The 26,973-nt window shown below is 57.2% G+C and overlaps 1 protein-coding gene across 2 annotated transcripts in view; it reads left to right on the top strand.

Annotated features, from left to right (window-relative positions):
- Positions 1 to 26,973, top strand: part of CARM1 (coactivator associated arginine methyltransferase 1) — a 42,895-nt gene that overhangs the window by 10,717 nt on the left and 5,205 nt on the right. For both annotated transcript variants that reach the window (XM_082731490.1, XM_082731489.1), the window contains exons 2-8: positions 14,681 to 14,806; positions 16,385 to 16,491; positions 17,448 to 17,552; positions 19,284 to 19,394; positions 20,506 to 20,683; positions 22,785 to 22,875; positions 23,057 to 23,138. In XM_082731490.1, the coding sequence (XP_082587616.1) occupies positions 14,681 to 14,806; positions 16,385 to 16,491; positions 17,448 to 17,552; positions 19,284 to 19,394; positions 20,506 to 20,683; positions 22,785 to 22,875; positions 23,057 to 23,138 (800 nt within the window). The remainder of the gene's footprint in view (positions 1 to 14,680; positions 14,807 to 16,384; positions 16,492 to 17,447; positions 17,553 to 19,283; positions 19,395 to 20,505; positions 20,684 to 22,784; positions 22,876 to 23,056; positions 23,139 to 26,973) is intronic.

Here is a 26,973-nt window from a genome sequence, read left to right as displayed (position 1 = left end):
TCAACCCCCACAGAGGCCAAAATGTCGGGTGGTTCTGTTGCGGCCCGTGAAAGTGCCACCCGAGGCCGGACCCAGAACGTGTCCCCCGGCCTTTGGGTGCTTTTTGTTCTGCCAGGCAGGGCCTTCTCGCAAACAGGTCCAGACTGGTTTGCGGGAGGGGGCTCTGCCTCCTCCCCGCCCCCACTCCTTGCACGGAGAGAGGGAACCCCCTTTTATTCCCTCTTTTTGTGTGTCTCCAAGCAATTCATCACCCACAGCTTTGGCAAGAGCGGGTCTGGGCTGTTTTTCTTTAAGATTGTTGGCGGGTTTGCTTCCCTGCTAATTGTGTTCGTGTGGCGGGGGTTCGTCTGTGCTGGCTGTGTTACACACGGCAGAGTGGACTGGTTTCATGTCCGGAAACCCGCCTGATGCCGCGGGTGTGGGTGACCGCGGGTGTGGGTGACGCTCCAGGTGAGGACAGTTGGGGGCAGGGCTGGCAGGTCAGTGCTCCTGATGCCTTCCAGGGGGCATGTGAATAAGGAATCCCAGGCAGACGGGGGAAGGGGGGGGGGCTCTCTTGCAGACCTGAGAGGGACATTCCAGAAACTTGGCCGTGTTCTTCCTCGAGCTGGAGGGGAATGCAGAGGCTGACTGGAGTTTCCAGACCTGCCTTGCGCCCGGGAGGGGTCCCCCACAGAACCCGGCTGTGCTGCGAGCTCTCTGTGTGACCAGCGGGTGGAGTCCCGAGTGTTGGATGGGCCCCCCGGATGGGGGGACACCGGCAGGATGCCTGGCTCTGATGCCCCTTACCCCCTGCCCACATCCCCCGGTTATCCGCGAGGCCTGCTATAGTGGATGTTCGCTGAGCTCGAGCACGACCATGTGCCGGGCAGGCGGGCTCCGTGCCAGGCGCTGTGCGTTCATTGATCGGCCTCTCCGTGAGAGCAGCCCCGACGGGCCGGCTGGCTGCCGCGTGCGCTTGGCACAGGGGTGCTGGGCGGAGCAGTGAGCGCGGGGCCGGGGGTGGGGGGGAGTGGGGGACCAGCCCATTCTCTGTTTCCCCAGCCACGCACATCCTGTAGGGAGCTGAGTAGCCACAGCCCCTCCCCCGGTTTATAGGCGAGGAACCAGAGGCATTGGGGGCAGGGAGCCACTGGGATGCCAGCCCGATTTGGCTCCAGTACCCCCACCTAGCCGAGCTGCCTTTCCCCAGCATCCGTGCCCTAAAGGAGACTGCACGGTGCGTGGGGGAGGTGCCCACCTGCCCTTTCTGGTCCTTGTGCTGTGTCGGAGAAGTGGCCCCCGGGGACTCCTCTGGGGCCCAGAGCCAGTCTTTCCTCATTCCTGCCTCGTTGCTGATTCTGTCCAGGGCTGAGGCAGCCTCTGTCCCCTCTCCCCCGCCTGTGCCTCATCTGGAGTCCCATTCAGTGAGGCAGCCTGAGGGCAGGGGCGGGCCCCTGGCGGCCTCGCCGTGCTCAGCCGCTGTGCTGCTGTGCTGCACGGTCATCCTCCCTCGTCCTTCTCTGCTGAGGCTGTCCCTGTGCAGCCTCTCTGGAGCCACTCCGGTCTGCATGTCAAGGGCCCTCCACCATCCCCAGGGCAGAACCCCCAGGAACCGCATTCCCGCCCCTCAGCCGTGGTGGGCTGTGCTCCCTGGGCTGAGCACGCTGGCCCTGACCTTGATGGGGGCCAAAAGGTGCAGTGTACTCCCCACTTTGAAGGTCGCCCCCACCCCCCACTGCCCGGGGTCCTCTTGTTGCCCATTGACATGCCTCGTTCCAGCCCTGCCTCCCAGGCCTCCCCATGTGTCCCCTCTGCCAAAGGCCTCCCCTGCCAAGCTTGGTCCTCTGAGAGCACTGCCCACCCAGCTCCTGCTGTCACGGGGGGTGCAGACCCTTAGTGACCCCTCACAGCCATAGGAGGCAAGCTCCATTGCCTTCCCTCGGGGATGGCCCCTGTCGTCAACCAGCCAGGGCCTACAGCCCCTGTCCTTCCGGGTGGATGCTGGGGTGGGGCTTGGCTCTTTCATAAGGTAGGGGTCCTCGGGCTAAGCTCCCCTGAGCACGTCCTGTTTGTGCCTCGGTTTCCTCTCTTGAAAGGACCGTGGTCTGGAGCTGTGAGCAAGGCACCCAGCAGCCTTAGGTGTTTATCCAGTAGTGGGTGCGTCCCAGCTTCCCGGTCTCAGACGGAGGAGCCCAGGGGCTGGGGCTGCTGGTTCTGTTGCCTAACCACCCCCCCCCCAATACTTACCGGCTAAGCCCGAACTTTCAGGGGCCAGGGAACCCTGGCGCACATCTGCTGTCCCTTTTGTGGCTCACAAAGCCCGGGGCGGCGCAGCTGATTAGCATGGATGGGGAGACATTTGCATGTAATAGCTCCCGCCTGGTCCCCCTAGGACTCTTTTCTGAAAAGCCAAGCTCTTTCTTTGTCTGCTCCTTCTTCTCTTGGGGTTGCCCTTCCGCACACCCCACAATTCAACTCCTCTTTGGGCTCCATCCTGCCCGGTCTGGAGGTGGGGCTGGCCTCCCCTGCCCCCCCCCCCCCACCAGCCCAGCCACAGGCAAGCCCTTTGCGGGGAGCCCCCTTGCAGGGCTCTGACCTCGAGGAGCTGTCGCTGGTCCGTGGGGTCTGGGGTCTGGGGCTGCTAGCGCGGGGGCCCTTCTGCAGCCTGGGTCAGCCCGGGCGGTGGGATAGGGGGGTTGTGGGGGTGGCTGGCGGCTCATGTTCCCTGGGGTGCTGCCGCGCCAGCTCTCGGTCAGACCCAGTAGGAGCCCGGGAGGCCTGTGGCCCTGGTGGTGCTGGGGCCTGGGGGAACCTTGCTTCCCCTTGTGCGAGCAGGAAACCCCCTGGGTGGTTGCCTCTCGGGTCAGGGGCTTTTCCATCTACTCCCACCCCCAACCCCATCCGAGTCTGTCCCCAGTGTCCTGTCACCTGTTGCTGGGTGGTCCGGGAAGTGTCCTCCTCAGAGACTTGTGTTCTCAGGACCCCTCCTGAAGGACACCTGCCGCTTGCGGTTTCCAGGCTGCCCTCCACGCTGCCCACCCCGCCACCCAGTACGAGCCTCATTGTGCCCCTGGAGGGGGCTCGCTGTTGGGTTCTTGTGACTCTTCTCAAAGGAATAAACACACTGTGCGACCCCGTCCCTGCTTTAGAAAATAACCCGTTGCTGATAGAAATAAGGGCCCCTGTCTGGTCTCCTCCTAGGGAGGTAACGGGGAAGGAGGTGCTTTCCATCCACTTGGGACCCCTTTAGAAAGGGCCTAAATTTTAGACCCATCCGGGAGCTTTTGAGGCCTAAACCGAAGACCTTCCCAAGCACCAGGTGAAGCTGGCCCCCGCTCTGCCTTGGCCAGATGGCTGCTCCTGTGTCCCGGAGGAGCACTTAGTCGAGCTGGTCCAGTGGCCGGATGGGGGCTGGGGGGCATAAGGCCAGAATTCTGTCTGGGGCTCTACTCTCTGCCTTGGGCCAGAAAGCCTTGGGGGCATAGCAGCAAGGGTTTGTGTTTTGGGCCAATAACACCTACTGTGTACCCACGGGTATGGGGCTGGATACGAAGAGGGTATTAGTCCCCAGGACAGTAGGGAGCCGTAGGAACTTGCCTCTCGCCTGGGGCTGGTGGGGAGGGGGAGGCTCCGGGTAGCAGAGCCCAGATTCTGACCTGGTTCTGATGCGAGCTGGAGTTCTGGGAAATGTGCCTCGCTATGTGGCCTCCCTGATGCGGGGAGAAGGGCTTCCCTGGGTGACAGCTGCTTGGAATGCATCCCTGCTGTGGGGTCACTGCTCCTCCTCCCGTCACACGGGGAGGGGTGTGGGTGTTACTCTCCTCCAGCCGAGAGCTGTCGCTGAGAAGTCCATGCCGTCCAGCTGCCTACCTTAGAGGGACCCTTCAGTCACAGGCCCTTTCCCACCCCACCCCCCGCCCCTGGCCCTTTAGCAGGTTGAGGAAGGTACGTGGTCACACTTGCTCACTCTGGGACACCCCAGATGCCTTGAGTGGGTGCAAGACGTCACCTGCCGTCACGATTGCTTTGTCTGGTTATCTCTTGTGCACAGGGTAGAACTCAAACGGCTCAGGAGGGTGGAACCTGGAAAGTCCTCCTGGTCCTGGCCCGTGCCCCACATCCCCTGTCATCTTCCGGTGTGACCTTCCTGCCTGGATTTTCCCACGGCAATCTCTCCCTGGGAATCCACTGTGCCCGAAGTTCTGCGTGGTTAAGCCACGGGAGAGGAAAGGGGCATGGTGCCAAGGCCGTCTGCCCTCCAGAGGCAGCCACGAAGCCATTCTGTCAGTGTTTCTTTCCAGAAAAGTCCCCAGACCTGCAGTGTGTGTGCTTGTCCGACCCACCCCCCCCGTTTTATACCCGTGGCACCTGGACGTTTGCCAGCCCTCACGGTGCCCCCCTGCACCCCCCGGCTTTCTACCCCATTCAGCGGGCAGTTTGGTTTTCAGCTGCTTTGGACAGTCCCGGGTCTGGGTTTATCTTCGCAGACACTGGCAAGTGGAGTTCCAGGATAAGGCCCCTGAAGGGCTGGCGGGGGGGTTCTGGGTGGGGAGGCCCTGACAGATGCCCTGGGAAGAGATGCGCGAGACAGTCTGTTCCCCCGCTCCGTCCCCGCGGCCGGGCCAGGCCAGAGGAGCCCAGGGTGACCTCCTGGTCCTCAGACACCCCAGGGCCGGCAGCTGTGTGGAGCGTCTCCTGGGACAGCACCGGAGGAGCGGGCTTAGGTTACTTGGCCGAGAGGGAGGCCAGGCCGGCCCGGCTTAGGCTTCCCGGGGTTGGGTTCTCTTCTGAGACTGGCGCGGGTCTGCTGAAGCGTGGAGTGGCTGCTCTGGCTACTGCGTACTTGGTGCCGTGCTGTCCCCAACGTCTTCTCGCAGAAGCTGGGCCGCAGGGAGGGCGTCTTATCCACTTGTGAGCCCCCCTTCCCGGATGAGGCCCCTGAGGTCGAGAGTGAAGGCAGTCAGGGTTCCACACCGGTCATGTCCTGCCCCCCCGGGGGCTGCGTCAGTATCACCATTTGAAGATGAGGAACGAAGGGCCACAGTCACACAGCCGGAGAGTAGCAAGTTTGGCCCCGAACCCTGGTCTTCCTCGATCCCCATCATTTCTTTTCATTTTGATTCATTGCAATTTATTTATTTATTTACTTACTTACTTATTCTGTTCAATTAGCCAGCAAAGAGTACATCATTAGTTTTTTTGTGTCGTGTTCAACGAGTCATTCGTTGAGCCGAGAGTGACCTCCTTCCTCTCTTGGCCACGGGGATGCCACACCCCACAGGGACGGGGTGGGGGGAAGCTTCTGGTGCCCACAGTTTGGAAACTCGGTTCCTGCCGCCAGGCACGGGGCGCCTCTGGGAGACGGGGCCCCTTCCAGGAAGGTGAGCCCTGCATCACCCAGTGCCTGCCGCGGCGAGGGTGTCGCCTACTCCCCGAGGCGGGCTGAGATCTGCCTATACCCCATGTACACGTGTATCAGAGCCCCCCTCCCTGAGTTCTTCTGGTCCCTCTTACCCTCTCTTCTCCGTGCTGGGCCATTGGCCTCCCGCTGGCACCCGGGAGTGCTGGAAGGCTGGGGGCCCCCGGGCCGGACGGGAGCTGGTGGCCCGAAGCAGGGTAGGCTGAGGAAAGCACCTTGACTTTCCTGCACTTCGCCCTCCTTTTCACCTACCCGGCTTTACGGCGGGATGGTTTCCCCTGCAAGGTGCACGGCCTGTCTTGTGTGTGGTGGCAGGAGGTGATCTAGCCAAAGACCTCACGTTTGGACAAGCAGTTCTCCCCCCCCCCTCAACCCCCCTGGCCCCAAGTCTGCCAAGATAAATAGCTTTAATTAGTGCTCGTTTGATGGCTGTGATAGTTTCCCCGCTAGAGAGGCTGGGACTCGGAATGTGGCCCGTTTCCCCCTGAGCTGGGGACGGCTTGTCCGTCTCATCCTCTGCCTCCGTTCTCCATGCCGCAGCCTCCCTCGTCTGGCGCGAGGATGGAAGATTCCACGGGGCGACAGTATAACTCCAGGCCTTTGTCCTTCTTCCACTGGGTCCCTCTGACCCAGGTCTGACCAGCCTGAAGGACCCAGTGATCCTCTGTGTGTCCCATCACTGCTTGTTCCAGAGGGAGGGGGAGGCGGACGAGAGCAGAGTGGGCAGGAAGTTGACTGTGTGGGCGCCCAGTGCCCAGCGTCTTCGAGTGCTTAAGTAACCTTCCTGAGGCCACGTGTGCCGCTAGGGCCTGGGCACCGGGATCCCCATGCCGTCTGTCCCCTGCACTTAGGGAAGGGGCCTGGCCTCCCAGACTCCATGCCCCAGGGCCACCAGGTAGGTGAGCATCCCCCAAGTGCCCCTGGGTCTGGGCGCCATGGCAGCCACGTGCGGACCTCTGGGCCTCTGCTTCTCTGGGCTATCAGTTGGGCAGTGGGGGGTGGAGGGAGGGCGTTACATAAAGATTTGATGTGTGGCCGGCCGCTTGTCTGAGAGGTGCTGGAGGACCTCAAGGAGGAGGTAACAGCAACATGGGGGAAGAGAGGAAGGGCGTTCTGGATCTTGGGAGCCATGGAGGCCAGAAAGAAGTCCTGCCCATGGTCTGGGGGTGGCGAAGGCCAGTGTGGCTGCATGGGGGGCGTGGAGGAGGGGCTCGTGAGCTCCGTGAGCAGTGTGTGCTTGTTCCAGAAGGCTCTGGGAAACCATGGAGAGGTCTAAGCAGGAGAACAGCCGCAGCAGATTGGCCACATTAGACATGACCAGGAGGTGACGGAGGCCCGGCATGTGTCCCTGGGACCATCTGGTCAGTGCCCCTGAGATAGGCGCCTGTGTGTCTGCTGCTCCCTGAATCAGCCAGCTTGTTCGAGGCCCTCCTGGCGGCCAGGCCTTGGGGTCGGCCCAGGGCTGAGGTGCTGAGCAAGGCATTTCCTTTAAGCCTAGGCCTGGGGAGGCCCCTGTGCGGCAGGGTCTCCCAGCTTCTGGTGCCCAGGGAGCCATCGAGAAGGGGGTGTCCGGGTTGGTTCTGTGATGGTTAGGGAGCAGGCAGCTTGTCCCCCTGCCCCAAGAGCCACTGGCTTCCCAGCTTCCCTCATCTCCTGCCTGGCCCACAGCTCCTCCAGCCCTGTCCCCAAGGCCGGCTCAGCACTCAGTCCCTCCAGGTGCCGCCCACGGCTGTGGGAGCGGCTGGACTCCCCAGCCTCTTGAGACCCAGATCTGCCCATCCGGCCTGGGAGTCTAGCCCAGCAGACTCCCTGGCCACAGCCAGGCTGTCTTGGGCCCCTCCTTCTGCCAACTGGGGTCCTCTGAGGAGAAGCAGCCTCCTGGGTGTCTGCCCTGCTCTGAGAACTGACACTGCCCGCTCTGATCGCTGTGTGGATGGGGGCCTCCGACACCAGCCGCGTGGCCCACAGTCTGCTCCATTCGGATACTGCCTGCCTGTCCGGAGACAGTGTCAGACCCCCCAGGGTAAGAGCTCGGGGCCACCAGACTGTCGCCCTCCACCCCCACCATGGGTCCAAGATGTCCCCTGAGCTCCTCACCGCCTGGCTGCAGATCTGAGGTTCCCAGGGCCCCTCCTCAGGCTCAGTGGATTTGCTGGAGCGGCTCACAGAGATCGGAAACCGTTCCCTTCCTAGAACGGTGGTTAATGTAGACGGGATAGAACTCAGGAGCAGCCGGAGGAAGAGGGGCGTAAGGCAGGGTGTGGGGAAGGGGCGCCCCCTCCCAGCGCTGACTCGTGCTTACAGCCGGGAAACTCTCTGAGCCCCGTCCTTTGGGTTTTATCTTGATGGAGACTTTATACGCAGGAATGATTGATAAGTCCTTAGCCATTGGAGGCCTAGGAGGGGCACTGAAAGTTCCAGCCCTCTAATTACTCGGTTGGTCCCCCTGGCAACCAACCTCCATCCTTTGGGGCTTTTGGAGAGTCGCCTCATTAACATAGACTCAAGTGGTCCAGGGGGGCTTTGACAGACTCACAGGAGACCCCTTTATTGTTCTTATCAGCTCAGGCACTCCCAGAGTCCTGGGAGCTCTGTGCCAGGTGTCTGTTCAGTATAAATCACAACATGCCAGCCTCCTTTTCAGTCCCTGCCTTCCCATGTGCCTTTTTTCCTCTTGCTGGAGAATTCGTTCCCACTCCTCATCCCAGCCGCAGTCAGGTGCCGTCTCTAGGCTCCCCTGGGGCCCCTGTGCCCCGACAGCTGTGCCCGTTACTTGCGGGTCCTCGTCACCAACCCCCCCCCCACCGCCCCGGCTGTCCTCACGTCCTCTGGGATGGGGAGGGTAACTCCGCCTCTCGATGTCCGGTGAGCCAGCAAGGCAGTGGGCGGAAAGGGCTCAGCGCCCAGCCTCTGCGCGGCCAGGGTTCTTGATGCACTGCTGGCTTTGTCCAAAAGTCGTGTCGGCACAAGGCCACGCTCGCTTGCGTATGGTCTGCGTAGAGGTGAGTCCTAGCAGCAGGGACTCTGCGGCCTGCCAACCCCAAGTATTTACTCCCTGCTCCTTTACAGGGGAAGCTGGCCGACACTTACCCCAGGAAGCACAGGCGTGTTGTGCAGCGCCTTGGTTGGGAGCACAGACCCTGGTGCCGGTCAGCTCGGCCACGCATATGCTGTGTGACCTTGAGAGAGACTCTTTACCTGTCCGAGCCCTGTTTCCTCATGGATAAGTGGAGCAGTAGATGGACACAGAGGTGCTCTGAGGGGTAAAGACAGGACAGAGTGTGGCTCCTGGAGAGTGCTGGTGCAGTGTGGGATGCCAGCCCTATCCCGGTCTCAGCGAGGGCTGGGTGGGTGCTGGGCCTGGCTCCCTGGGGCTGCTTGGAGCTACAGGGGCCTGCCTTCTTGGGGAACAAGGTGCAGGAAGGTTCTCCTACCCTGGGATTCCCATCAGCACACCATGAGCATGCTGGCCCTGTGTTTGTCCCTGGGGGTTCTGGTCCCCAGTCCCCTGGCATCGGAGCCCCAGCGGGATGCCCTGCAGCAGAGCAGGTGGGAGGCCGACCCGAGGTGCCAGGCTGGGGCCAGGAGCGGGCTGGGCCCGTCTGCGGCACGGTGACTACTCCCGAGTCCCTGTGTGTTTCCCGCGTACTCCTCTGTTCAGACCCTGCTTTGGGAGGAGAGCCTCTCCAGAGAAGCCAGCCTGGGAGGGGGCCCCTCCCGAGCTCTGCTGCCCGATCGTATTACTGCAGGGCAGAAACCCCAGCTCCGCTGACCTCGATCACCAGGAACCCAGCACAGCTTCGTGGCCAGCAGCTCTCCCTGTGGTCACCCCCGCCGAAATCATCATAGCAGCCTTCAAAGCCCTCTCCCTCTCCCTGTCCCCCACCGCTCTGGGCCCTGTGCTCCCAGCCCCTCAGTACGCTGCCCCTGCCCATGTGATAAGGGTAGATCGGTTTTCTCATTGGGTTTCTGGAGGCGGGGCACAGAGTCACTCCTGCCTCTTCCATGGCTCACCCAGTGATGGCTGGATAAAGGGGCGACTAGAGCGGAAAGTGCCAGCCTTTGAGTTACCAGGAGCTTTCCTGGCCAACAGAGGCACTCCTGTGTGTGTGTGCGCATGCGTGTCGGGGTGGGGTGCGTACCTAATTGCCACTTCTGGGTCCAGGCTCTAGACCTCTTGCCTGGGGGGAGACGCTGTCTTCCAGGACACCCCCCCATCCTGTCCCAGGGAACTGGCCAGAAGATGGGGTGTGCGTGCTAGCTCTGCTCATCCGGGCCTGGGGGACCCTGGGCAGCGAATGAGCAGAAGCCCCTTGTGGGCTGTCCCCTGGCAGGGGTAGACAGCGCCACCCCACCAGTCCTGTCCCGAGGGCCCATCCTAGTGAGACGGCAGAGTAGGCAAAGGGGAAAAGGCTTATGCCAAGGCTAGGAGCTGGCCTACGGTGAGACTGTAGGGGTGATGAGTGAGGGGTGTGGGTCACACAGGGCCTTCCAGGAGCTTCGATTTCTGAGTCTTTTAAATACATGGAAGAAGGGGCGCCTGGGTGGCTCAGTCGGTTAAGCATGTGCCTTTGGCTTAGGTCATGATCCCAGGGTCCTGGATCGAGTTCCATATCCGGCTCCCTGCTCAGTGGGGAGCCTGCTTCTCCTGCTCCCTCTCTGCCTACCAGTCCGCCCACTTGTGCATGCTCTCTGTCAAATAAATAAAATCTTAAATATTTTTTTATTTTTTTAAAATAAAATCAATAAATTTTAAATAAGTAAAATTATTTTAGTATCAATTAATATAAATAAAATTGATAAAATTTTAAGAATTGATAAATTTTAAATAAATCTAAATTTTTTTTTTTTTTTAAAGATTTTATTTATTTATTTGACAGAGAGAGAAATCACAAGTAGGCGGAGAGTCAGGCAGAGAGAGAGAGAGAAGCAGGCTCCCGCTGAGCAAAGAGCCCGATGCGGGGCTCGATCCCAGGACACCGAGATCATGACCTGAGCCGAAGGCAGCGGCTTAATCCACTGAGCCACCCAGGCGCCCCAAATAAATCTAAATTTAAAAAAAGATTTTATTTATTTGACAGAGAGACAGCAAGGGAGGGAACACAAGCAGGCTCCCCACCGAGCAAGGAGCCTGATGCGGGGCTCGATCCCCAGACCCTGGGATCATGACCTGCGTAGAAAGCAGATGCTTTACCCACTGAGCCACCCAGGTGCCCCTAAATAATGTCTTAAATAAATAAATGGAAGAACATGGTTCAGCTTTTTTTTTTTCCTTTGGTTTGTCAAATAGTTACCAAGCCCTTCCTGTGTTCCTGGGACTTGTCTGTGGGGTGGTGTGGCCGTGACTCTCACAGGGGGCAGGCTCCACGGGCCACGGTTGCCTCTCCACAGTGGGACAGTTCAGGTCACTGGCTTCCCTGGACACGGCCAAGCTCCCCTTGGCCACAGGTCCTCGTGGTGGCTTGCCCAGCGCCAGCTCGCAGGGGGCGCCTCGGGCAACTGGTCGGGTTGCCAGGCTGCATGGGGAACAGAGGCCCTCCTCCTCCGCTTGCTGTTCCCCTGGTGCCACCGACAGATTGGCTTTATCTCCCGCCCCAGGAGGGCCGTAGAGGGCGGCACCGTGCCAGGGTCCCTTCCTGGGACCCACTTCCGGCTGTATGCGGGAGCCATGGGGAGCCCTGGGGGACTGGCCAGGGGGCTGGCCGCGCCTTCCTCCCAGGACGGGGGCACCTGGCTCCAGAGGGGTGAGGAGGGCTGGGCCCAGGTCTGGTGCTCAGACTACAGGAGGGGAGAGCTTGGGAGCCATGAACACCAGAGGCCCTTCATATCTGCGTTCCTGCGCTGGGAGCACTTTTCTTTTTCTGTGGAGATAAAATTCACATAACATAAAAACAAATCACTTTAAAGTGTACATTTCAGGGGTATTTAGTAGATACACAGTATTGGAAAAAAAAAAAAAAAAAAAAGATACACAGTATTGGGTGACCACCACCCTTGTCTGGTTCCAGAGCGTTTTCATCACCCCAGAGGGAAACCTTGAATCCATTAAGAGGTCCCTCCCCATTCGCCCTCCTGCCAGCCCCTGACAGCCACCAGTTTGCTTTCTGTCTCTGCGGATTAGCGGATTCTGGATGTTTCATATAAAAGGAATCACATGTATGTGGCCTTTTGTGTCTGGCTTCTTTCAATCACCATAATACCTCTGAGCTTCATCTGTGTTGTCGCCCGTGTCAGGATTTCAGTTTTTTGTTTTTTGGGTTTTAAGTTTACTGCTTTATTTATTTAAAGATTAAATATTTTAATTTAATTTAATTTATTTTTATTTTTCTATTTTATTTTATTTTATTTATTTAAAGATTATTTAAAGTTTACTTTTTTATTTATTTAAAGATTTTATATATTTATTTGACAGAAATCACAAGTAGGCAGAGAGACAGGCAGAGAGAGAGGAGGAAGCAGGCTCCCAGCTGAGGAGAGAGCCTGACACGGGGCTCGATCCCAGGACCCTGAGATCAGGACCTGAGCTGAAGCCAGAGGCTCAACTCACTGAGCCACGCAGGTGTCCCAACTTATTTATTCTTTTAGTTATTTCTACACTCAGCATGGGGCTCAAACCCTTGACCCCAGGTCAAAGAGCTGCTCTGTCTCCTGACTGAGCCCACCAGGCGCCCTGGGACTTCATTCCTTTTTATGCGAGCATAACACCTCCGTGCGTGGGTCTGCCACATCCTGTGTGTCCGTCCTGCAGGTGACGGACATCTGAGCTGTTGCGACTTTCTGGTTCTTGTGAATAGTGCTACTTGGAATATTTGGATACGGGTGCTCGTTTGGCTGCTTCTCTCATCCTTTTGCGTACTTTTGCGTACGTACCCAGGAGTGGGGTGGCTGAGTCAAATGGTAATTTTATGTTTAACTGTTTGAAGAACCACTAGCTTCTCTTCCACAGCGGCTGTGCCATTTCACATTCCCACGTCTCTCACAGGGTGCGAGGGTTCTAGTTTTCACGTCCTTGCCAAGACTTGTAATTTTCCCCTACTTGTTTTAAATTATAGCCATCCTAGTGGGTGTGAAGTGATGTCTCCATGTGGTTTGATTTCTGTGTCCCCGATAACTCATGGTTTGAGCATCTTTTTATGTGCTTGTTAGCCAGTCCTGTATCTTATTTGGAGAAGCGTCCATTCAGGTCCTTTGCCTATTTTTAAATTGTGTTGTTTCTCTTTGGGCTGCATAAATTCTTTATATATTCAGGACACTATCCTTATCAGGCATATGATTTGTAAATTGTTTCTCCCATTCTGTAGGTAGTCTTCACTACTCTTTTTAAAGATTCTTTTTTAAAGAAAAAATTTTATGTATTTATTTGAGAGAGAGACAGTGAGAGCGAGCATGAGAGGGAGAAGGTCAGAGGGAGCAGCAGACTCCCCATGGAGCTGGGAGCCCGATGTGGGACTCGATCCTAGGACCCTGCGACCATGACCTGAGCCTAAGGCAGACGCTTTACGGATTGGGCTGCCCAGGCGCCCTAGTTTTCACTTTCCTGATAGTGTCCTGTGATCACAGAAGTTTTTCAGTTCTGATGTTCAGTTGATCTAGTTTTGCTTTTTTTTTTTTAGTTTTTCTTTTGATGTCACCTCTAGAAGTCTTTTGCCAAATCCAAGTTCAGGAAGATTTACTCCTCTGTTTCATCCTAGAAGTTTTACAGTTTTTAGCGCTAACGTTTAGGTCATTGATCTAGTGGAGTGAGGCTTTAGTTGTGGTGTGAGGTAGGGGTCCAGTTTCATTCTCTCTCATGTGAACTTCCAGTTGTCCGTGTACCATTTCTCAAGATGATTTTCTTCCCATCGAATGCTCCCGGCACCCTTGTTGAATGTCAGGAGGGCCTGGCCGGCTCAGTTGGTGGACTGTGGGACTCCTGACTTTGGGGTTGTGAGTTCGGGCTCCACAGTGGGTGTAGAGATTACTAAAAACAACAACAACAAAAACTTAAGGGGGGTGCCTTTGTTCTTTCTCAAGGTGGTTTTGGCTTTCTGGAGGGCCTGGGACATTTCGCCACATGCGTGCTGATGCTGGTGTCTGTACGCACAGTTCGTAGTTGTCTGTTTGATGAGCACAAAGGCATGTTACCAACATCACGAGAATTCACTCTTGGTACTTCCCCGCTTCTTGGAAGAAAGAGAGCATGATTCTCCAGAACCACATGCTGTTGTCACACCTGGGTCATTTCACGTTGTCACACCTGCACCCTCACGTCCCCCGCCCCCCATCGTCCTCTGTAGCTTGTGAAAAGGTTTTTATGATCTGGAACCGTCATGAGAGGACCAGAGGAAACGCTTTTGCCAAGCAGACGACACAGATGGCATGTCTGTCCTGCCGCCCCCCACTAGGACCTCGGTGGCTTATTGGTCTGTCCTGTTTCTGGTGCTGCCAAGCTTCACCATGTGGCTGGGGTTGGGGGCAGCGTGTCCTGCACTTGTTGAATGAAGGAGCGGGACTGGTGGTGGCAACAGCTTGTGGATGCCGTGATCCTTGTGTGCTGGGCCCAGCGCCTGCCCCACCTTTAGCCCCATTTGATGGATGAGAAAACCAAGGCTCAGGGAGACGGAGTGACCTGCCCAAGTCCTACAGGGAGCAGTGCGGGTGGGGCACGGGCCCAGGCCGTCTGGCTTCAGTGGCTATGCTCATAATCCCGGCGTCGCATCACTACGAGAGGGAAAGGAGTCCGGTGAAGGAACAGAGGCACCCCCAGAAATTCTTTCTTGACCCCCAGCCACCCCGCTCAGGGGTGAAGGCCCACTGTCCCCCCATGTAACAGAGCAGAATTGGTGCATTCCCACAAGACTCCCTCAGCGGGGCCTATAGGCGACCCAGCACAGTGCCACCGTATGACCCAGGGCCTGGGCCCCAGGAGCTGCTTCGTGAGGGAACGTCCTGGCAGAGGTGCCCCCAGGCTGGGAAGTCCTGCTTGGGCCCATGGCGCCTGGCCACCCCTTACCTTACTCTCAGCCTTGGTCCCTCCGTGCACAGCCCTCCTGTCCATTGGCCACGCGTTGTCCCGCCTTCCCCGGCCATCCCCTTTTCCTTGGCCTGGGCCATGCGGGCGGGCCCATGAGGCAGGCGCTCCCCGAGTGGGCTGTTGGGTACCCCCGAAGCATCCTGGGGGGCCGTGACGAGAGGGAGGTGGGGGGCCGGGACACGACTTGCACAAATTCGGCGGGCGGGGAGCCTCGCTCGGCTGGCCCTGGGAGCTGCTGGCTCATGCGCTCCTCTCTCCTCCCGCAGATGAGGACGTGTGTGTGTTCAAGTGCTCGGTGTCCCGGGAGACGGAGTGCAGCCGCGTGGGCAAGCAGTCCTTCATCATCACGCTGGGCTGCAACAGCGTCCTCATCCAGTTCGCCACGCCGAACGGTACGTGACCCTTTGTCCTGCCGGCGCTTGACCCGAGGGGGACCTGGAGCCTGGTGGAACCGCGGCCCATCCCTCTGTCCCAGGTCGCCGTCACAGATGATGCCCATGCGGATCAGTGTCCGTTGTCACCGCCCGGACCATTCCGCCCCAGACCATCCCTTGCTGAATCCTTTGGGCCCTTCTTGGCTCGGCTCATACAGCCATTCCTTCCAGAGGCCTGTCCCCGACCACCTGGCTGCCCCCCGGGGCTCATGGAGGAGCCCTTGGGGGGCTTTCTGGGACCTGGGCGTCCTAGAAGTGGAGGAGGGGGCAAGACATGGTCCCGAGGCACAGAGCCCTGTTCCGAGTGCACAGAGAAGCCACGGGAGGGTTCTAAGCAGACTCTTTTTGGGGCTGCTAGATACAGGCTTCCCGAGGAGGGCTTGGTGGTCTCCATGCCACCGCTGGTGGCTCGTGGAGGTGATGAGGTGCCTGGAGCTGGAGAGCGCGTGAAGGTGTGGCAGCCCAGCCTGGTCACCGTCACCGATGCCCAGGAGCCCCCAGCTGTCCTGGTGCCACTGGAGGAGGAGGTGGCGGGGGAGGGGGATAGAGGAAGCAGCCAGGTGACTGACCCCCTCCCCACAGAGGCAACCCCCCGCTCTGTTCCCCTGCCTGCACAGACAGCCCCGAGTCTGCCTTTAAACCGGTCTAGGTCCTGCCAGTCTGATCCTGCTCTGGATATTTAGTTGACTTTTTTCCCTTTTTTTTTTTTTTTTTTAAGATTTTATTTATTTATTTGACAGATCACAAGTAGGCAGAGAGGCAGGCAGAGAAAAAGGAAGGGAAGCAGGCTCCCTGCTGAGCAGAGAGCCCAATGTGGGGCTCGATCCCAGGACCCTGAGACCATGACCTGAGCCAAAGGCAGAGGCTTTAACCCACTGAGCCAACCAGGCGCCCCGACTTTTTTCCCTTTTAATTCTCTCAGTTTTTTGAATCGAGGTAAAGTACAGGTAGCGAAAATGTGCCACTTGCGAGGCACAAGGGCCGAGCGCGGGGCCCTGCTGTGCGGCTGCCCTGCTGTCCGCCTCTAGGACTTCATCTGCCCAGGCTGCGCGCCTGCAGTCTTTAAAAGCTCGCCTTACAGATTCTGTTCTGCTTTGAAAACGCTGTGTTCAAAGACACATGGCGAACTTGGCCCTCGTGACCATTTTGAGTGTACGGTCCCGGGGCAGCAATTACCTTTACGTTGTGGATCAGCCCCCCCGCCCCCCGCTGCACCCCACACAGACCCCGCCGGGAGCCGCCGGGTGCACTCGCTGTTATTTGGCTGGGGCAGACCCGCAGGCCTTGACCATGGCTCGGCGGGTACATGTCCTCCCGAGGCTTCGGCCCGGCTCGTCCCCGCCGGCCACACAGAGCATATGGGACGCCGGCCTTCTTGTGGCGGCCGCCAAGGGGCAGGTTGGGCTGGCTGCCTTCTCCAGTCTCAACACTGGGAAAGAGCAATTACCAGGCTCGAGTGCTCAAAGGGAAGAGCTGGGGTGTGCACTTAGATCGCCCCCTGAGATGCCCACGCATGACCTGGCTTTCCCCTTCCAGATTTCTGTTCTTTCTATAACATCTTGAAAACCTGTCGGGGCCACACCCTGGAGCGGTCGGTGTTCAGCGAGCGCACCGAGGAGTCCTCTGCCGTACAGTATTTCCAGGTGGGTACCCGTCACCCCCCCAGCCAGGCTGTCACCACCGGGTGGCCCCTGGGAGGCCGCGTGGTGCAGGGCGGGCCTACCCGGGTTCTTGTCCCGGCTCTGCCCCTCGCTGGCCACGTAACATTGGGCAGGTGTCCTTCACTTGCGGGGCCTCAGTTTCCTCATCTGTGAGACGGAGATGCTAGGGCCTGCCTAGGAGGGTTGCTGGAAGCATGTGAGTGCAGGTGGAGCTCGGGACCACAAGCGCTCAGAGTCACAGGAGCACGGTCACACCAACCCCGTGCTGTAGGTCAGGCCTGGGTCCAAGCTCTTTGACGTGCACAGAGGCACTTGATCCTCCCAACAACTCTAGGAGGTAAGTACTATTATTGTCCCCATTTTACAGATGAGAAAACTGAGGCTCAGAGAGGTTAAATGACTTGCTCCAAGTCACACAGCTATTATGCAACAGAGCCAACACGGGAAGCCAGGTCTGCCTGATGCCAAAGCCCGTGGCCCGGCGCAGGTGCCACGCTGCCTCCCGCTCGCCCGTTGTCTCACAGAGAGACCCCGCACCACCTCACCTGTCTGGCGCCCTGAGTTCTAGGGCTCTGTTTTGATCGACAACTCTGCTTCGTTGGGGACCCTAAGATGGGGCAGGCCGCTCCCCCATCCCAGGACCCCTTCCTTGGCACATTCTGACTTCTCCTGGGCTGGTGTCCAGGTCCAGGCAGCACCCGGCTGCCTACTTCGGCTGTGGTGACGGTGGCGGTGTCCTTCCCGGGGGCCACTCTGGCTTTCTGCTTCCTTCCCTGGAGTGACCAGCAGCTGCCAGCAGGGCCCTGCTCGGTGGAGGGGGTGCAGCTTCCTGAGGGAGGTTCGTGCCCCAGTGGGCCCTCCTCTGTCACAGGGCCTGCCAGGGCCTTGGCCATCTGCGCTGCCACGTGCCTTGTGCCATTGGCCTGTCTCTGTTCCAGTTCTATGGCTACCTGTCCCAGCAGCAGAACATGATGCAGGACTACGTGCGGACGGGCACCTACCAGCGCGCGATCCTGCAGAACCACACAGACTTCAAGGACAAGGTGAGCGGGCCTGGCACCCGCTGGCGGAGCCCGGCCTCCCTCCGCTGTCCTAAGCGCCTCTTCCCTCTGGCTTTGAGCCGTGGTGCTATGTCCTCGGCCCTGATTACGTTTTTCTTTGCTCGTTGATTTGATCTTTAATTTTTTTTCTTATTACAAAAGCTAACTCTGCTTTTTGTGTAAAAAATAAAGTAACCTGGTGTATATGATGTAGGCAGGGAAAAGCCTCTGTCAGTTTCCTGCAAACCCACCGCTGCCACCAGTCAGGGACCCCCCCACTTCTAGCAGCGTATGCATTTTTAATTTAGTTAATTCAGTAGTTTACAAAACAAGATCTATTCTGTAGGCTCTTCATGTAAAACACTTTCTTCCACCTAATGCTACACCTTGGACATACTAGTAAGTCACGTGGATACACTGTAATTTATCTAGTTACTGTCCTAGTTGCTTTAGAAATCTTTTTTCTCTGGGGCCCCTGGGTGGCTCAGTTGGTTAAGTGCCTGCCTTTGGCACAAGTCATGATCCTGGGGTCCCGGGATCGAGTCCCACATCGGGCTCCCTGCTCAGCAGGGAGTCTCCTTCTCCCCCAGACCCTCCACTTCTCGTGCTTTCTCCCTCTCTCAAATAAATAAATAAAATCTTAAAAAAAACAAAACAAAAATCATTTAAAAAAAGAAAAATCTTTTTACTCTTACCAAGTAGCATATACTCATGATTAGAAAGAAAGACAGGAACCTCGCTGACTCAGCCAGTGGCACCTGTATGTGACTCTCGAGCTCAGGATCATGAGCAGATCTCTCGACCCCCGGCCCCGACAGTCCCAGTGCCCCGACTGGGTGCCCCTGCTGGGCTTGCTGCTATCCGCAGAGCAGGTCTGCTCCAGAAAGCTCATGCGCGACGCCCCCAGAAATGCTGCCTTGATTCGGCCCCTAAGGGGGCAGTCGGTCCAGTCCCGGGTTAGGACAGCCGGCCACACGCAAGCCTGGGCTCTTCTGAGGGTCCACATCCTGGGGGCCAAGTGGCCCTTGGGGTGCCGGGCAGCTTCCCCACCCCAGCTGAGCCGTCAGCATACAGCCCAGAGATCCTGCACCGACCCCACGACAGCCCCCCTCAGGGCTCCTCTCCTCCCTATGGGAGCTGCTGAGGTCCCGGAGGGACACCTTTTCACGTCTGCAGAGGACCACAGCCCTTGGCCCAACGAGTCAAGAGATGTGCGCCTGGGCCGAGTGGAGCCTTCCCCGGGCACTGCTCCTGTTGCTGGGATGCCCTGCAGGGTCAGGGGTCAAGGGCCACCCCTTCCTGCCCCATATGTAGGCCTGGCTGGTCTGCCCTGAGCCTTAGCAGTTGCACGGCAGGACTCAGGGGTGTCCTTGGCGAGTGCTCGCTCCCAGAGGAGCTCCAGGCCTGCTTGTGACCACCCGGTGTCTACAGTGCTGTGTAGACCGATCACAGCTCAATCCCTTCCTTTCTGAATCTGGCCTGAGAGTGTCACGGTCTGAACAGCCTAGCAGTCTTCAGAAACCCCCCCCGCCACCCTCGGATCCAAACGAGGGGCTCGCACGCGTCCAAGTGGCTCTCAGAAACCAGCCGCGGGCGCGGCCAGCCGGGGCTGCGGGGCCCAGAGTGCACCCGGCAGCGGGGCCCCGACGGAGCGAGCACCCCGGGCAGGCTCCTCCCTCGCGATCACCGTCCGCTTCACTGGTGCCGTGTTCTCCCTGCCCCCTCCTCCTCCAGATCGTTCTTGACGTTGGCTGTGGCTCTGGGATCCTCTCGTTTTTCGCCGCCCAAGCCGGAGCGAGGAAGATCTACGCGGTGGAGGCCAGCACCATGGCCCAGCACGCAGAGGTCAGCAGCCCGCCGTGACCCCGGCCTGGCCTCGCCCTGGAGCTGTGTGCCTCTCCCCGCCTGGGGAAGCCGGCCCTGCCAGGGCACGTGCCCCCCGGGGACACTGCTTCTCTGTGGTCTCTTGTGTCTAGAACCTACTGGCTGAGGGAGGGAGGGGCTGGGCCTGAGGTGCTGTGTCCTCCAGGACAGGGCCCGGGCCCGTCTGCTATCTTCAGAGGCTGCACAGCCTCCTGATTCAGGGGGTGGACTGTCCCGGTGAGTGGCCCTGCTCTGAGCCCCACCCCCCACATTTGTGCAGTGTGGGGAGCAACAGGGTTTTGTTTTCTTTTCTCCTTTCCGAGCCCTGAAACCTTCATTCGCAAGGTTCAGAAGCTAAAAGCTGCAGAGGGTAAACAGCAGATGGTCACCCCGCGCCCCCCAGCCCGCAGGGCCCCGCAACCCCGCAGGAGCTGGAGAGACCTGTGTGCAAGGTCTCCCGAGCTGTCCTGGGCTCCGCGCGCTGGCGGGTGTCCTCCTGTGACACAGCCCAGCACACGTGGTGCTCTGCTCCCGGACAGCCTGTCTGGGATGGTCTGTGTTCCCACAAGACGAGCTTCCTCACTGTCGCGAGTGGCTTCAGAGCATCTCTTGGCCCGGAGGGCGGTGTGGGGGGAGCGCGAAGGGGGGACCACTGTTTGTCGCCGTTGACCTTGGGTCCACTCCGTGATCTTTGCGGTACAAACACCTCCTGCGCCAAATCCTGACGCACGTGTCCGCTCTGTGCTGTGCGGTCCCATCTGTAGGACACGTGCTTAGCACTGGAATCACTAGGTTGGGTGCGTCCAGGTTTAGCTTTGGTGACTATAGCAAAGCCTGCTCATCCTGTCTCCTCTCATCAGCTTTTGTCCTTGAAGGGGAGAGGTGACCTCGGGGCTGGAGCCGCAGTTAGCGCCCGACGGGCCGTGGCTGCTGATGGCCGTGGTTAGGACACCAACATGGAGGCAGCAGATTGGCGGCCGCGCGTGTGTCGCAGCCGTCCCCTCAGAAGAGGGGTCTGGGAACGACCCATGGTGTGGCTGGGGGCAGAAGTCCCCATGACCCCTCTAGAACCCCTCCCTCCCCCCACCCACAGGTCTTGGTGAAGAGTAACAACCTCACGGAGCGCATCGTGGTCATCCCCGGGAAGGTGGAGGAAGTCTCGCTCCCCGAGCAGGTGGACATCATCATCTCGGAGCCCATGGGCTACATGCTCTTCAACGAGCGCATGCTTGAGAGCTACCTCCATGCCAAAAAGTACCTGCGGCCTGGGGGTGAGTGTCCCTGCTGGTGCGGGCGGCAGCTGGGCCGGGGTCCCGCAGAGCCCCTGGCTGTTGCCTGGTCCGATTGTGGTTCTTGACCCTGCCTGCCTGTGTCGGCGGCCTGTGGGGCCGGGGACATCTAGGCCTTTACCCCTGAACCCCACCCGACCCCAGCTGGCTGTGGCTTCACGAGTCCTGGGCCAGACATCTGCCAGACCGGCCCGAGTACAGAGCCCCCCGCTCCAACCCCAGGTCCCCAGAGACTACCACAGATGACAGGGGGGAATCTGTGCCCTGGTGTCGTGGGGGCCTGTGTGGCTGGGAATGGGGGTTGTGGTAGGTCCAGAGGTGTTCTGCGGTGGCCGCCTTCCTGGGGAGGCCGCCTTCTGTCTTCATCCCAGCACCACAAACCTTACCATGGCTTGGCAGGCCCCCGAGCTCCTCTTGAGCCGGGGAGTCAAAGGAGGGCGTTCGTATGTGTTTGAGGGTGGGCTGGGGGCTCCCGGGTATCAGGGAGCAGCTGTCTGTGTCACTGTGCCTGCCTCTCCATGCGGCTGGGTCACGGGCTGTTCAGATCTCCTTATCTGGGTCACTGGGGGTCTGTGCGTGGCCGCCACGAACATCTGCCGGCGTGTCCCATTTCCGGGCAGGGTTTGGGGTTTGTGTATGTATCTCGAGTGTTTCTGTACAAGCAGGAGGTTGTGTGTGTGTGTGTGTGTGTGTGTGTGCGCACATGCGTGCGTGTAGCCTGGGAGGACCGTGGCCAGGAGGACTGGCAGGCCCCTTGGGGACCAGGGTGCTTCTCTGGGGGAAGCACCACTTTGGTCCTCAGGCCTCCTTGGATCTGGGCTGCAGGGCCCGGCCTCGGGCTCCGCCCCTGGGGGAAGGACACGGGCAGCGCCTGCCGCAGCCGTGGCCTGTGTCACGCCTCTGAGTGGGAAGCCAGGCCACGTGGGGGGTTATCCTGGACCCGCTCTCCTCCCTTTGTGTCCTGAGCTGAGCTGGCTGGGGTGGGGGCGCCCCAGCAGAGTGGGCTCCTCTTAGAGGATGTCAGCCCCGATGGGGCTCCAGCTCTGGTGGCCCCGGCGGCTCACGCAGTTGTCAGGCAGCCTGTCCACTAGGAGGCTCGGGGCCGGCACTCCCCTCCCCGCCCTCCGCCCTCAGCCTGCACACGGTTTGTCCCACCTCCGGATGCTCCGTGGCGGGCTGAAGGGAATCCCCTCCCCAGCCAAATACCTTGAGGTGCTCTCAGAGCAGGCCCCCTTGGCCCCGCTGCCCCAGGGCGGTAGCCGCGTCCTCCTGGCAGACGGCCTGGAGTGTGGCCTCCCCCATCCCAGCGGCTTAAGCTGAGCCTGTAGCCGGTGGAGAAGGCAGAGTCCTGCCTCCGGGCCCCCCTCGCCTGCATAGGAGGGAGGGAGGCCCACATCTGGTAACCAGGTGACCCAGGGCCTGAGTTCCCCAGGCGGGTGGGGCCTCCTGAGCCCTGGTGCTCGCTGCCGCTGGCTCATCGGGCTGTTCACCGAATCAGTCCGAGGCAGGACCCTGCCCTCCCGCCCTTTCCCCTTTCAGGCCCTGTCGCAGACTGGGGCAGCCCAGTGGCCCCCTGTACGCCAGAGCTTGGGTTCAGTGAAACCCTCCGCCAGCCTCTGGCCTCATCCGAGGGCCAGACAGTGTAGCCAAGGCCTCACCTTTCCTCTGTCCAGAGAGCTTTGCCGCGCCTTCCCTGGCTGCGCGCCTGTCCGTGGAGACCCCGCCTGGCGGACAGCGCGGGGACCCGGAGGCCTGGCTGTGCGCCCCAGGCCCCGCTTGCTTGCCCCTGAGGCTTTGGCGGGTGCCTTCCTAGCTCCCCGCCCTAGTCGTGGAACAGTAGGACAGGCCTTCCTGCCTCCCTGGCTGGCTGTCCGAGTGTAACGAGTCTGTGCGCGTCCAATGTTCATCTTGGCTCGGGGGAGAGAAGGTGCTCACGACCTCTGTGTCGTGCGGACATGCCAGTGAATGAGAGAGAGGCTGGGCAGTCCCAGGCTTGGGCATCTTGGGGCCATTTGGAAGCTCTGCCAGGCCCGTTGGGATGCTCCGCGCTGACGGCAGCACCCCTCCCTGCCCCCACCCCCAGGAAACATGTTCCCCACCATTGGTGATGTCCATCTCGCACCCTTCACGGATGAGCAGCTCTACATGGAGCAGTTCACCAAGGCCAACTTCTGGTGAGTGTGACCTGGGCGTCCTGCCTTCTCAGGGACAGCCCGCTTCTCGCTCTCTCCTCATCCTCAGTAGGACCTGAAAGACTTGGGCTGGATGAGGGCCAGCTGGGAGAAAAGGCAGCCTGCCCCACCTGTCTCTCCTGCTGCTGGTGACCTTGCTGTGGGGCATGGGGGCTTTCTGCAGGTACCAGCCATCTTTCCATGGAGTGGACCTGTCAGCCCTCCGAGGTGCTGCGGTGGACGAGTATTTCCGGCAGCCTGTGGTGGTGAGTGGGGCACCCAAGGCACTGTTGCAGTTAGCACTGGGCATGGCCCTCCTCTGGGGTGACAAGAGGAGGCCGTGGTCTTTCCTGTCAGGCCTTGTGCAAGCTGTGCAGCCCTAGGAAAGCCACTGTCCCCGCTGAGTTCTTGCTTCGGCTGCGACACAGAACTCTCACGTAGGAATGTCGGGGGAAAGTGGCAGTGCATGGAGAGTGTTTCACGCGCAGTAAGCATGCGGGATGCGCCGGCTGCTGCGGGCCTGGTTCCTGGTGAACTGATTTTAATTGGTTTTAATCGAGATTTTTGAACTGACCCAGATCCGTGGTTCAAAAATCAAAAAAATATAAAACTGAAAAGTGTATAGGCAGACAATATTTTTTGTGTATCTTTTCGGAAGTTTTATATCTAAATGTGCATATACAAATATGTGTATATGTATAAATACACACACACACAAATACATCCATATGTATATAATCCTTCTCAAAATATAGCATAATCAACATACTCTTTTTCTTCCTATGGTCAGAGAACATACACTGTATGTTCCTTTGAAATTTGTCTACCGTTGCTTTATGCCCACTTACATGGTCTCTTCTGGTTAAAGTTCTGTGTGTACTTGAGAAAAATGTGTATTTATCACGTGTTGAGTACAGTGTTACATTGTCAGGCCACATTAGTTAATCATGTTGGTCAAATCTTGTCTGTCTCCTAATGTTGGGTGGTGGTGGAGGGAAGGTTCTGCTTTTCCTATTGCCGATTGTAGATTTCCCATTCCTGAGTTTTTGCTTTATGTTTTTAGGCACTAATTTATTAGGTGCATACAGGTTAGGATTATTGTATCTTCCTCTTAGATTTATCCTTTTGTCATCATAAAAAATGTTCCCTTTTTTCTCTCAAGTAGTACTAGTTGCCCTAAAGCTCCCCACCCCCATTTTTTTTTCTTTTTCCTGTTAGTAGTTCAGCTACCTTGGCTTTCTTTTTGGTTAATCTTCATACAGTTTATGTTTTTCCATCTTTCTATTTTCAACCTTTCTGTGTCCTTATTACTTAAGGTTTGTTTTGTGGAAGCAGCACATATTTGGGATTTGTTTTTTAACCAGACTGTTATTTTTTGTCTTTTGATTGCAACATTGAGACCATTTTACATTTGTTGTGATTACTGGTCTTTATGGGTATAAATTTCTCATCTTTTTAAAATTCATTCTAAATTAAAAAAAAAATTGTTATTGTTTCCCCCCACTTGATGTTTTTCACTAGTTTTGGGAGACTCTTAGGCACTGTCTCTTTAAACACTACCTCTGCCCCATTCTCTTTCTTCTCCTAAGACCTTTTATCTCAGATGATTCTTACACTCTTTTCTGCATTTTCCATCCTTTTTTTCTCTAATTGCTTCATTTTCGTATTTCCTCCTGATCCATCTTCCAGTTCCAGTCTTCTCTTTGCTGTTTAAGCTGATTTTCTAATTCCTTTTTTAAAAAAATATTTTATTTATCTATTTGACGGAGAGAGAGGGATCACAAGTAGGCAGAGAGGCAGTTGGGGGTGGAGAAGCAGGCTCTCTGCTCGCCGAGCAGAGAGCCCCATGTGGGGCTTGATCCCAGGACTCTGAGACCATGACCTGAGCTGAAGGCAGAGGCTTAACCCACTGAGCCACCCAGGCACCCCTGATTTTCTAATTCTTTTTTTTTTTTAATATTTTACTTATTTTATTTTTTTTTAAACTTAGCTCCTTTAATATGGAGAAGTTTTTTTTTTTTTAAGATTTTATTTATTTATTTGACAGAGAGAGATCACAAGTAGGCAGAGAGGCAGGCAGAGAGAGAGAGAGGAGGAAGCAGGCTCCCCGCTGAGCAGAGAGCCCGATGTGGGACTCGATCCCAGGACCCTGAGATCATGACCCGAGCCGAAGGCAGTGGCCTAACCCACTGAGCCACCCAGGTGCCCCAATATTTTATTTATTTAACAGAGAGACAGAGAGAGATCACAAGCAGGCAGAGAGGCAGGCCGAGAGAGGGGGGGAAGCAGGCTCCCGCTGAGCAGAGAGCCCGATGCAGGGCTCAATCCCAGGACCCTGAGACCATGACCTGAGCCGAAGGCAGAGGTTTTACCCACTGAGCCACCCAGGCGCCCCTGATTTTCTAATTCTTAATTTCAGTTCCAGGATCTCATTTTGCTTTTTTCTTAATCTGTGTTCTCTGAAATTCTTCATTTTTTCTACCTTTTTTTTCCTTGTACATCTATAAGTTTCTGGTCACTTTTAGTATGTAGGTGCTAAGTATACTTCTCTTTTTTGTTTACTCTCAGTTTTTTCTTTTTTTTTTTTTAAAGATTTTATTTATTTGTCAGAGAGAGAGAGAGGGAGAGCGAGCGAGCACAGGCAGAGACAGAGGGAGAGAAGCAGGCTCCCCGCTGAGCAAGGAGCCCGATGTGGGACTCGATCCCAGGACGCTGGGATCATGACCCGAGCCGAAGGCAACTGCTTAACCAACTGAGCCACCCAGGCGTCCCTACTCTCAGTTTTTTCTTCTCATCCTTTGGCTCTCTCAGTATACCTGCTTATTGGATGCCAGAATGAAATATGGAGGCTCTGGATGATGTTTTCCCTCTCAAGGATTTGTTTTTCTTAAGGCAGTTAGCCATATAGATAGATCACCTTGGCCTTTTCAGACATTTGACATATTTTGAGGCTGCTTTTCAGACTCGACTTTTGCTGGGCTATTTCTTTTTTTAAAGATTATTTATTTATTTATTTCACGGAAAGAGAGAGAGATAGAGAGAGAGAGATCACAAGCAGACAGAGAGGCAGGCAGAGAGAAGGGGAAGCAGACTCACTGCTGAGCAGAGAGCCCGATGCGGGGCTCGATCCCAGGACCCTGAGATCATGACCTGAGCCGAAGGCAGAGGCTTAACCCACTGAGCCACCCAGGCGCCCCTGCTGGGCTATTTCTTGGCTTCTTATAGGGCCAAGAAATTGGTTTTTAAGCATTTTGGTCTCAGGTGACCTGTTCACATTCTTAAAAATGGAGGATCCCAAAGAGCTTGTGTTAGTGTTCTAGCTGTTGCTACACTGTCAGTATCTCTTGGTATTAAAAATAAAGTCCAAGATGGGGAGCCTGGGTGGCTCAGTCGGTGGAGCATCCGACTCTTGACCTCACCTCAGATCTTGATCTCAGGATTGTGAGTTCAAGCCCTGAAAAAAAAAAAAAATCAAGCCTAAAAAATACATGTTTTAAAATTACAAGCCCAGGGGCGCCTGGGTGGCTCAGTGGGTTAAGCCGCTGCCTTCGGCTCAGGTCATGATCCCAGGGTCCTGGGATCGAGCCCCGCATCGGGCTCTCTGCTCAGCAGGGAGCCTGCTTCCTCCTCTCTCTCTGCCTGCCTCTCTGCCTGTTTGTGATCTCTCTCTGTCAAATAAATAAAAATAAAAATCTTTAAAAAAAAAAATAAATAAAATAAAATAAAATAACAAGCCCATTACATGTTAACATAAATAGTATTTTTAAAAAGATTTTATTTATTTATTTGATAGACAGATCACAAGTAGGCTGAGAGGCAGGCAGAGAGAGAGGAGGAAGCAGGCTCCCTGCTGAGCAGAGAGCCCGATGCGGGGTTTGATCCCAGGACCCTGGGATCACAACCTGAGCGGAAGGCAGAGGCTTTAACCCACTGAGCCACCCAGGCGCCCCCATAAATAGTATTTTTTAAAAAGATTTTATTTATTTGACAGAGGGAGAGAGAGAACAAGCAGGGGGAGTGGCAGGCAGAGGGAAAGGGAGAAGCAGGCTCCCCACAGAGTAGGGGGAGCCCAACGTGGGACTCAGTCCTAGGACTCTGGGA

This window comes from Mustela nivalis, assembly GCF_964662115.1.
Source record: "Mustela nivalis genome assembly, chromosome: 1".
Classification (NCBI taxonomy): domain Eukaryota; kingdom Metazoa; phylum Chordata; class Mammalia; order Carnivora; family Mustelidae; genus Mustela; species Mustela nivalis.
Note: the sequence above shows the minus strand (reverse complement) of the source record. Positions and strands in the feature narration are given on the sequence as shown.